The following is an 11,845-nucleotide window of genomic DNA, read 5'->3' as shown; positions in this document are numbered from 1 at the left end:
CTAAAAAAAAAAAAAAAAAAAAAAAGTGTCAGATTTAGTTGATTCTCTCCTGGATCAGAAAAAATGGCCTGGAAAAAGGAAAGGAGATTCTCTACAGAATGCAGATTTTTCTTCACAAACGACAACTTTGCAGGGCTATTTCATGATAGGGCAATGAAACATATTTGGGGTTGAAGTATTTTGATTTCCTTTCTTCTCTGTCATGAGGTGTTATGACAGGTTGGAAAGTAAGTCACATTATATAGGGTTAAATTAAAACCCCTCTCATGAGACTTCATGGTTTGGAAGGCTTGACTCCCCAGACCCTTAGATAGGAATTTGAGCACGAAAAGAAAAAATGGCAGAGTTCAGTCTTCACTCTGGTCTCCCATTTAGCCAGCTCTATGTGTATTAAACTCTTTCTCTATTGCAATTCCTGTCTTGATAAATTGGCTCTATCTGGGCAGTGGGCAAGATGAGTCCATTGGGTGATTACATTTCCCTCTTCCTCTTATTAGAGAGAGTACTTATCCAGAATTTGAAATGGCATTGAGGCAGGGCAGTTTCTTGGCTTTGCTCAGGAAAGAATTCAACAGCAAGCCAGCAGTGGAAGAAAGCAGGTTTATCGAATCAGCAGTGATAAAGCTCAGTGACTGTTTCTTGCAGACCAAGACTAGCCCATAGGCAGTGTGCCCAGAGAAGCAGCATATGGGCTGTTGGCTAGGTATATTTATACCAACTTTTCATTACATGCAAATTAAGGGGTGAGTTACTCAGAAATCTCTAGAAAAGGGGTTGGTAACTTCCAGGTGTTGCCATGGCATTTATTAACTGTCATGGCGCTGGTGGGAGTGTCTTATACTGCTAGGTAGCAAAGGGGACTTACAGGTTGCTTTCCATCACCTGCCGGTTTCAGCAGGTTTCTTATCTGGTCTTGGAATCACGCCCTGCTGCTCTCCTGCCTCAGCCCAAACTGAACATTGTTCAGATGTTTACAGCTACTCCTATTTAGTCAACTTCCATTTTTTGTTTTTTACCCTTTCATAATAAAGTTGGAAAAATATTTAGTTTCTACCTAGGAGAAAAGTGAATAGTATAGCTTTCTGTATTTTTTGCATTTCATGTCTTAATCCCTTACTTCACCTCCCTCTCCTTACTGAATATTCACAGACACTTTGGCAAATCATAAGACACCTTTACAGATTCCTGATTCTGAGAGCAAGAAGCGATGTGATTCCTTAATCTGAACTGAATTTTTTCAAGATTTTATATAGCGTACAGCCTATTCAATACTATAATACTTTCTTCAGTATCCTGCGAATGAAAGAAAATTAAGCGCAAGAAAAGTGGAGAATTTTGCTGCTTTTGTTTCATGTCCTGCTGGACGATTGCATCTCCTTTTTTGAGCATTTTTAATCACAGATGAATCCAGACCCATATAATAAAAAGGCTTGTTGCTCAGGGCAGCTCTGGCCACCTCTTTCCTTACCTCTGTTTTTAGCTCACACGTAGCATTCCTTTGTAGTTTCCTCTTTTTTTTCATATTTGCAACTTCTGTCACGTATAAAAGGGAACAATGGCAAAAGGAAAAAGGCTGAGCTCTACAAGCAATGACTTAGACTCCACCTGCTAATTCAAAAGAAAAATTGCAGACTGGCGGGAAGTTTAGCCCTACAGAGGATTCTGGGACGTGTAGTCCAGACTTTTGGGGGCACTTCCGCTCTGGGAAAGCGCGGCTTTGTTATTTGCTCCACTGGGGAAAAAGGAACCCCTAACCCAGTGCTCAGTGGGTTCGGCGGTACTTCGGCTACTTGAGGACGAGAACACGAAGCTCGCTCCCCTCGGGGATTCTGGGAAGTACGATACGGCCGTGGGAGTTGAAGCCGGCACTTCCGCCTAGGGGGGCGGGGCAAAGGCTTCCGTTCCTCCCGGGGATACTGGGAAGTGTAGTTCCAGAGCTCCCTGCTCTCCCAGGCACTTCCGCTACAAGAGGTTGAGAGCGCGGCCTTCATTCCTCTCGTGGAGGTGAGTGAGCCTTGGGACCCCGCGACCTGTTTTAACTTTTATGGCTTGGTCGTAGGATCAGCGGGGCTCACACTTCGGTCAGCAGGAAAAGACGCTGCGGCGAGCAGCGGAGAGCGGAGTTGAATGGCAGGGCAACTGATTGCCTTACTCTATCCGGAGCCGCTGCGTTCGGGGCGGTTCGGGAGTCCCCAGGTTGGAAGGGGACCTGAATGGTGCGGCATCTGAGGGTCTCCTGGGCTCTCAGCGGCCCGACCCGCCTTCCCCCACCTCCCACAGCTCTGTCGCTTCCTAGCGGTATAACGTTGGGTGAGAACTTAATCTTTCGGTGCTTAGTTTCTGTTCTTAGTTTCCTCTTCTCCAAAAGGGAATATTAACGTTATATATTTGTTTTGACAATTAGTAATATAGTACAAGTAAAATGTGTATAGAATAGTACAGGAATGTGGCAACATGTTGGCTGTTAATATTAAAACTATCATAATAAAAAATACTCATTTTTCAGCAAGCGCCTGGCTCTTCTTTCTGATTCCTGCAGGAAAGGAGGCTGTTCCTGGACTATTTCTGACCTGTTTTTTAAGAAAGAGTGCATCACTCAACAGGTGGCGTCTGGAGTTATCCTCTGTGGATTTTCCAGGATCTCAGACAAGATCGTGCAATCTCCCAGCCTCCTTTCCTTCCCCTGCCCTGACTTCTGAAAGAATGCTGCGGAGAGGAGGAAGGAGAGCATCTTGGCTCCTGGCAGCAGAGCCCCACTGTGACAGGACCTAGCATTCACCTTTCTCTTCTGTTCCGAGTGCGAGAAGGTATTTCATTCCTTGCAAATGTTTCTGCTGCAGCAGTGTTCCGTTATTGTATAATTGGGGAAAATGTGACGTGAATATTAGTCACACTAGTTAAACATTGGGTGCTGAGTATCACTCTGAGGGCTTTATAAAAACTAACACACTGAACCTTCACAAAGGCCTTGTGTGGTGGGTTCTGTTCACCTTACAAAGGTGATGTGGGTACTGCGATGTGGGTACTGTTACTACACCAATTATACAGATGAGGAAGTGGAGAGAGCCTAATTTACTTTCCTATATCACAGTGCTAGTAAGAACAGTGGGATTTGTGTCCTAGACTTGGGTTCCTTACGTCTGAATACCCTTGGTCCCACAGTTTGAAATCCGAATTTAGAATTAGAAAATAAAATAGATAAACAATCCATATAAATAATCATAGGAAACTGGCTGCAGAGGAGCCATTTGAGTGAGATCAAGCTGGGGAGGGAGGTTGGAATTTTACTGTAGAAGATTTTGAAAGCAAGGTTGAGTTTGGACTTCTTTATAAAATTTTGAAAGAATTCTCATTTAATTTTAAGCAATATTAGTAGTTCATATTCTGATCATAGAGATGCATGTTCTCTGTACAGGATGCAGAAAATACAGAAATATAAAATATTACAAATTTCCTTAATACTAGGATATAGATAATTATTAACATTTTAATGCATTTCTGTTTAGCAGTTTTTAATGTGTTTTTGTCTGTGTTTTATGAAATTGTTATCACACTATTCATAGTGGGTTGTTACTCCTTTATTTTTTTACTATGGAAATATCCAAACATACCCAAATATAACGAACTCATGTACAGTCACCCTGCTTCCATCCTTGCTAATCTTACTGCCTCTCCCACCAACTTTTTTTCCCTTGAATATTTTAAAACAAACCCAGATGTTGAGTCAGTAAGACTTAAAAATTAATAATTATCATTAATTGTGTATTTTGGTTTTTTTTGAGATGGAGTCTGCTCTGTTGCCCAGGCTGGAGTGCAATGGTGCAATCTCGGCTCACTGCAACCTTTGCCTCCTGGGTTCAAGCAATTCTCCTGCCTCTGGCATTACAGGTGCCCATCACCACGCCCGGCTAATTTTTGTGTTTATAGTAGAGACTGGGTTTCTCCATGTTGGCCAGGTTGGTCTCAAACTCGACCTCAAGTGATCTGCCCACCTTAGCCTCCCAAAGTGTTGGGATTCCAGGTGTGAACCACCATGCCGGGCCTCATTAATTGTTTATGTATGAAGGCCAAGGGAGGGGTGATTATATTCATTTGCCAGGGCTGCCATAAGAAAATACTACAAATTCATTGGATTATACAGAAAAGTATTTGTTACAGTTCTGGAGGCTAGAAGTCCAAAATCAAGGTGTCACCAGTTTTGGTGTCTTGTAAGGCCTCTCCCCTCTGTGTACGTGAGCTCCCTTGCTGTATGTCAACTTCATCACCTCTTTAAAGGTCCTGTTTCCAAAGACAGTTATTTTCTGAGATACTGAGCATTAGGATTTTAACATTTTGAGAGAGGCATACACAATTCAGCCCATAATATATATTAACAGCAACTCTGAGGTTTTTCACTCCTGGCAGCTAGGAGAATGCTACTTATGTGAGAAAGCTAGAAAGAGTTGCAATTAGGAAAAGGAAGATGATTGATTTTCTTTGCTTTTTTGGAGTTGCACTTGCCACTGGCATATAACTCTTGGTTTCTTATCTCTCTCCCATTAGACTTCAGGGACCTCTGTTTCATGGACATTATCATATTCTTCTCAGAGTACCCAGCAAGAGGCTTGCAAAGAGGAGTTATTCAGTGAGTAAGTGTGATTCATGTAGCTCTCCAACAGGCATCTGGATTTTGGGTGCTACAGCTTGCAATTAGAGAACAAAACAGAAGGATTATCCATAGTCCTTGTCTGTTATCTCACGTTTGGTGGGCTGTAGAATCCATCAACTTTTTCAGAGTATTCAAAAGTTGATGTACAATTGTGGATAATATTGTCAAGATCTAAAACAAACTCCCTTAAAGACAAACAAACCACTGTGAAGGTTCAGTTTTTTGTTTTTTGTTTGTTTGTTTTTTGAGATAAAGTCTTGCTCTGCCACCCAGGCTGTAGTGCAGTGACTTGATCTTGGCTCACTGCAACCTCCACTTCCCGGGTTTGAGCGATTCTCCTGCCTCAGCCTCCTCAGTAGCTGGGATTACAGGCATGCACCACCATGCCCAGCTAATTTTTGTATTTTTAGTAGAGACGGGGTTTTGCCATGTTGGTCAGGTTAGTCTCGAACTCCTGACCTCAAGTGATCTGCCCGCCTCCGCCTCTCAAAGTGCTAGGATTATAGGCATGAGCCACCGTGCCTGGCCAGGTTTAGTATTTATCACATGAAGATTATGATGAAGACTGCTGACATTTGTTGGGTGTTTCTTATGACTTGGAGAATTTCTAGTGCTTTCCATGCACTAGCTTATTTGTTTTTTATGACAGTTCTATTTTATTCTGATTTTAAAAATGAAAAAACAAACACACAGACAAGTTAACTGTACAGATGACCTAGTGGCACAATCAGCGGGGCAGAGCCAGAATCAAACCTCAGCAGCTAGGTTGGAACACTCAGTAACTGAATAACCTTGGGCAAGTTACTTGACCTTTCTGTGCCTCAGTTTTCTTACCCATTAAGTAGGAATGATATTAATAACTACCTCGTAAAGTTTCCGTGAAGTCTAAAAGAGATATGTAACATGTTTGAAATAGTGCCTTGCATGTAGTAAGTCCTGTGTGTATTATAGACTAAAGCTGGCCTTCATCTTCTACAGATAAGTTGAAAAATGCAACAAGTTACTGAAGGAGCAAAAGTATATATATATATATATATATTTTTTTTTTTTTTTTTTTTTTTTTTTTGAGACAGAGTCTTACTGTTGCCCAGGCTGGAGTACAGTGGCACAATCTTGGCTCACTGCAACCCTCTGTCTCCCGGGTTCAAGTAATTCTCTGCCTCAGCCTCCCGAGTAGCTGGGATTACAGGCGCCTACCACCACACCCGGCTAATTTTTTTGTATTTTTAATAGAGACGGGGTTTCACCATCTTGGCCAGGCTGGTCTTGAACTCCTGACCTCGTGATCCACCCGCCTGGGCCTCCCAAAGTGCTGGGATTACATGCGTGAGCCACCGCGCCCAGCCTCAAAGGTATATTTTTAAGTATTCTTTTCTTCCCCACTTTCCACTTTTTCTATGGATACTTGTTTGTTTTGTTTGTTTGAGATGGAGTCTCGCTCTGTCACCCAGGCTGGAGTGCAGTGGTGCGATCTCGGCTCACTGCAAGCTCTGCCTCCTAGGTTCATGCCATTCTCCTGCCTCAGCCTCTAGAGTAGCTGGGACTACAGGCGCCCGCCACCACGCTCAGCTAATTTTTTTTTTTTTAATTTTTAGTAGAGATGGGGTTTCACTGTGTTAGCCAGGATGATCTCGATCTCCTGACCTCATGATCCGCCCGCCTTGGCCTCCCAAAGTGCTGGGATTACAGGTGTGAGCCACCACGCCCAGCCTCTATGGATACTTTAATTCCATTATATATTTCAACAAATGTGAATAGTTTCTATGATAGTGATTGTTGAAACCTGTAACTCACTCTAATTTGCTGTCTTTTGAACTTAGCGAGTCCCTGTGGGATGATTATATGGTCTATATTGCCTTAATAAAAAGGTCTAAACCTGCACTATCCAATAGTGTAGCCATTAGCCACATGTGATTATTGAGCACCTGAAATGTGACTAGTCTGAATTGAGATATGTTATAATGGTAAGGCACAACAGATTTCAAAGATCTAGTATGAGAAAAAGAAAGTAAAATCCCTCAATAATTCTTATACTGATTACAAGTTGAGGGGATAACACTTTGGATATGTTGGGTTAAAGAAAATATATTGTTGAAATTAAGCTCACTTGCTTCATCTTACCTTTTTCAGTGTAGCTATGAGAAAAATTTAAATTACATAAATAGCTTGCCTGCATTATATTTCTGTTGGACAGCACTGGTCTAAGGGAAGCCTCCCCTTTCATTCTGAGAATTTGCCTCCAGAGGCATTACCAGTGATTCTGCAGCTCTTTCCTCTTAGAGAGAGTTCTAGGGGCATCTTATACTGGAGAGAAGCAGGGAGCTGATAATCAGTAGGCCTGAGTGCCAGGCGGAGCCAAGCCCCTGGCTTCCTGGGTGCCCTTGGACAGTTCCGTCAACTCTTTAAGAGGCAGTGTAGAATAATGCTGTGGGTCTTGAACTGTGGTCACATCAGAATCATAAGACCCAGGCCCTAGACTACTTCTATGAGCTTGAACTTCTGTGTTCTTTATTAGTAATTCAGGGGTTCTGGTCACCTGTTCACCCCATTGGTGAAGGAGGGATTAAATAAATATTTCCTCTAAGATTGGAAGGTTTTATGTTTCCCTTTTCCATTGTAAGTGTTCTTCTATCTGAAGTAAGAGAACTAAGAATAATTTACTAATAAATCAAGCAGTAATTAACTAATACTAAGGTTTTAATCTGGGTATTTTACTTTGTTTCCACCCTCTGTAGAATCAGAATCATACCCTGAGAGCTACAAAGAGAACTCCATTTTTCACTGTGTAGGGGCTCTCTGCTGAAGGGTCATATGGAATCTGGAATTCAGCCCATGCTTCCCCATCATCAAGCCATGTGAAGCTGCAGACTCCCTGAGTGTCTTAGTCCATTTGTGCTGCTATAACAAAAAATACCATAGGCTGGGTGGCTTAAACAACAAAGCTTTATAACTCACAGTCCTGGAGACTGGGAAGTCCATGATCAATTCACTGGCAAATCCCGTGCCTAATGAGGCCACTCTTACTGGTTTGCAGAAGCTATTGTCTTGTATCTTCCTGGGAGGAAGAGAGAAAGAGCTAGGTTACTTGCTTTTCTTACAAGGAGAGCAATCCCATTATGGAGGCTTCGCCCTCATGACCTAATTACCTCCTAAAGGCCCCACCTCCCAATAACATCACATTAGGGCTTCAGCATAAGAATTTTGAGGGGACACAGACATTGGACCACAGCAGCAATGGAGGGGCTCCCTGACTGTTTCATGTAAAGCAGCTGCATGGGTTTATGTGTAACTTCTATTGATTGTTTAAGCTGCCAGAAACTGTTCCATGTGTTTTATGTATACTTAGTCACTTTCACTGACCTTCCTTTGAGGTAGGTATTATTATTGTATCCAATTTATAGATTAGACATTAGAGCACAAAGTACTAGCAAGTTGGAGATGCCCGTATTCCAGTACTGGTGGGCTGGTTCTGGAGTCTAGACTGTTCACAACTCTGTTCTCTACTCCCTCAAGCAGCTCCCTTGGCTTCAGAGTCCAGTCTCCATTTCTGTGTCTGTCTTTTACCCCTAACTCTGGAGCCCTCCTTTCTCCTTCCATGAGACCTTAGACTCCCATCTCCTTATTTTTGTAGAAGCAACAGAGAGACAAGATTTAGAATACTGGCTCTGGTATGAAAGCCGGATTCAGGTACCGTTCCTGCCTGTTGACCTCACGAAGCCTCAGCTTCTTTGCCTGTTAAATGGATACAATTGCCGTCATTGTCATTTGTTGAGAACTCCCTAAAATGCCAGGTACTATGCCAAGGGCATTGCATAAATTCACTCATTGATTCCTCACAGTAATCCTACGATTAACATCCTGTTTTCATTTCCCTTCTTATAGCTGAGCATAGGCACAGAGGTTTAGGTGTTTGGACCAAGGTCACACAACTGATACAACAGTAGCTTCTTCACAGGTATGTGTGAAGTACCTTAATGAAACATCGTGTGCCAAGTTCTTCATAAGGTCCCTAATATGTATTTAGTTAAATATCACCATTTTTGTTGTTATTATTGTGCTTACTATAGCTTGTTAATTTCAGTGACATTGATTATCTAATTTATAGTTGCATAAGTCTTGCAAAGTCATGATTTTTTATTAAATTTTCTCTGTCTCTATGATAGTCTTTTTAAGGCCCTACTGTTAAGGTAAATTTTGCAAGGTTTTTTTTTTTTTTTTTTTTTTTTAGATTTTTTTTTTCTCTTTAGAGATGGAGTATCACTCTGTTGGCCAGGTTGGTCTTGAACTCTTGGCCTCAAGCAATCCTCCCACCTCGACCTCCCAGAGTGCTAGGATTATAGGCATGAGCCACCGTGCACAGCCAAATTTTGCAAGGTCTTATACCTTTTAGAAACCAGTCCATGTAGTCAAATTCATAGAGACAATGTGGTTATCAGGGGCTGGGAGGGGGAATGGGGAATTACTACTTAATGGGTACAGAAAAAATTCTGATGATGGATAGTGGTGATGGTTGCACAACAATATAAATGTACTTACTGAACGTAACCACTTAAAAAATGGTTAAAATGGTAAATTTTATGTTACATATTTTACTATCAAAAAAAGCAGTCATCTATGTACAGTAGTCCCCCTTTATCCACAGCAGACACCTTCCAAGACCCCCAGTGGATGATTTAAACCTTAGATATTACTGAACCCTAAATATACTATGTTTTTCCTTTACCTACATACTTATGATAAAGCTTAATTTATAAATTAGGCACAGTAAGAGACTAACAACAATAACTCATAATAAAATAGAATAATGATAAAATACTGTAACAAAAGTTCTATCAACATGGTCTCTCTCTCTCTCAAAATATCTTACTGCACTGTTCTCACCTATTTTTGGACCATAGTTGACTTCAGGTAACTGAAACCACAGAAAGCAAAACTATGGATAGGAAGGACCACTGTATTCTTAAGTATTATTGCAAAAGCCTCAAATTAAGTATGGGAAACCAAGAGAGAATAACAGGTATTTCAGACGTTAAAGGCGAGGTTAAAGCACAAACCTCTACTAAAGAATTCATTGGCTGAGTATGGTGGCTCACACCTTTAATCCCAGCACTTTGGGAGGCTGAGGCAGGACGATCACTTGAGCTCAGGAGTCTGAGACCAGCTCGGGCAACATAGCATGACCTCATCTCTGCAAAAAGTCAAAAAATTAGCTGGACACTGTGGTGCACACCTGTGGTCCCAGCTACTTGGGAGGCTGAGGTGGGAGGATGGCTTGGGCCCAGGAGGTCAAGGCTTTAGTGAGTCATGCTTGTGCCACTGCACTCCAGCCTGGGCAGCATAGCAAGACCCTCTCTCAAAAACAAAAAAAAGAATTTATTGGTAGAAACCATTAATGAGGACAGGTTTTATGTTACTGAATGTTATGTGCTTTTCTGCAGCTAAGAAATACGGTACTCTGAAAATATTCTTTGAGCTTTTTCCCTCCTCATTTAATTTGTAAACAATCATATGAGGTTATTAATTCTCTCATTGTTAATCTCTTCATTTTATGGATGAAAGAACTGAGGCACAGAGATATTAATAATTTGTCCTGGATTTCATAGCGAATAAATAGCAATGCCATAAATCTAGGCATTTGGCTCCAGAGGGGCCAAATACTCTTAATCTGGGTATTTTACTCTCAATTTCTACTCTCCCTAGAATCAGTCATACCCTGAGAGCCACAAGGAGAAATTATGTTGGGGGCACACTCTGTGTGGTCAGGCAGGTCACTTGCTGCCAGGGTCTTATAGCCAAAGGGACAAGTTTCTGGAATCCAGCCTAGTCTCTGTTCATCAAGCCAGCCTGAGGAAGGAACACTGTTGCTATTTCATGTCAAAAAAAAACAAAACAGCTATGTAGGTTAGTGACATCCTTGGCCAAACTCTCATGGCTTTTTTCTCCTTCCCCCATGTTTTCTCCTTCCTTCTTAAGACTTGGCAGTTCTCCAGAAGGAGGAGGACAAAATGACGAAGTCTAAGGTGAGTTGGACCTCCCTTTCTCCATAATAATTGTCATCTCATTTCGGAAAGATTACACACAGCTTATTCTCTTTGTTAGGGAGATGAAGGAAAACGGTAGACATTTGAGAACCTCTTGTGTGCCAGATGCTTGCTGCTTTTTACTTTTGTGTTGTTTAATTTTTGTTGCTTTATTTTATGACTTTATAATTTGATAAATAAGCATAGAATAGAAAAGTCAGTAACAGAATAAAAATCTCTCATTTTCCTACTGTTTCCCTTACAAAACAACTGTTTTGATTTTCCCTGTTCTTTTCCTCAGATGTATTCATAACTGTGTATTCGTAAGCATTGTATAGACAAAATGTTCAAGTTACACCTTTTCTAATAAATATTACTTGCCCCATATTTTTATAGTCCCTTGAATTGATGTTACTCTGTGGTATGTGTGTGAGATAACTTTTCTCCTCATTCTTCAACGTTTAGGTAGTTTAGAATTTTTACTGAAAACTGTTACTACAGTTTTCCCACAAATAACCATTTTTTCCAAAAAGCAATTTGAAGGAGTTTTGCTATTATTTACTTTTAATGTTATAGAAACACTATATTGAAAAAGTACTTTTGATATGTGGCACTTTGGATATTTCATATGTCAATGATTCAAATATGACATCGTGTGACATGATGTCACCGATCAGAGAAAATATTATTAGATATTTCCCTGTAAGAAAGCTAGATTTTTCTTACCCAGGCCTGAGTTATACCCTGTGTATATTTACTTACTGATCTGTATTGTTTTACTCTTATGTTAACTTATTTTATTGAAGTAATAATGTACTTAATTTTAAAAGTCTAGCAGTACAAGAGGACTTACCAGATACTTTTCTTACTGTATTTATTCCTCAAAGCAACTTTATGAGGCAGTACTTGGTCTCATGTGCATTTTAATTACAAAGAAACAAGATTGTAGAATTGTGGAAAGTTGCTTAGTTTCACATAGGATACCAAAGATCCAACTGATTTCAAAAGCCTCCAGGATTTTTACTTGATTGAAGAGAGATAGGCAAAGGAAAAGAATTCTCCACTCAGTGGACCTGGCCCTTTTTGTGTGGGTGCCTAGCTTGTCCTGGTTAGTGGAAGATGCCTCAGATAATACTGTCCCTACTTGATTCACTCTCCAGTGGCCTCTTCTTCTCTA

General features: G+C 41.0%; 1 protein-coding gene across 3 annotated transcripts in view; it reads left to right on the top strand.

Moving 5' to 3' along the window:
* The first annotated feature begins 1,976 nt into the window (after window positions 1-1,976).
* Window positions 1,977-11,845, top strand: part of ZNF45 (zinc finger protein 45) — an 18,873-nt gene continuing 9,004 nt past the window's right edge. For 2 of the 3 annotated variants that reach the window (XM_030796535.1, XM_030796533.1), the window contains exons 1-4: window positions 1,977-2,004; window positions 2,540-2,807; window positions 4,543-4,628; window positions 10,622-10,668. In XM_030796535.1, the coding sequence (XP_030652395.1) occupies window positions 10,654-10,668 (15 nt within the window). In that variant the 5' untranslated portion in view covers window positions 1,977-2,004; window positions 2,540-2,807; window positions 4,543-4,628; window positions 10,622-10,653. Of the gene's footprint in view, window positions 2,005-2,196; window positions 2,311-2,539; window positions 2,808-4,542; window positions 4,629-10,621; window positions 10,669-11,845 lie in introns of those variants that run through there. The other variant, XM_030796534.1, reaches the window with a different exon arrangement.

Source organism: Nomascus leucogenys, chromosome 17, assembly GCF_006542625.1.
Source record: "Nomascus leucogenys isolate Asia chromosome 17, Asia_NLE_v1, whole genome shotgun sequence".
NCBI lineage: Eukaryota > Metazoa > Chordata > Mammalia > Primates > Hylobatidae > Nomascus > Nomascus leucogenys.
Note: the sequence above shows the minus strand (reverse complement) of the source record. Positions and strands in the feature narration are given on the sequence as shown.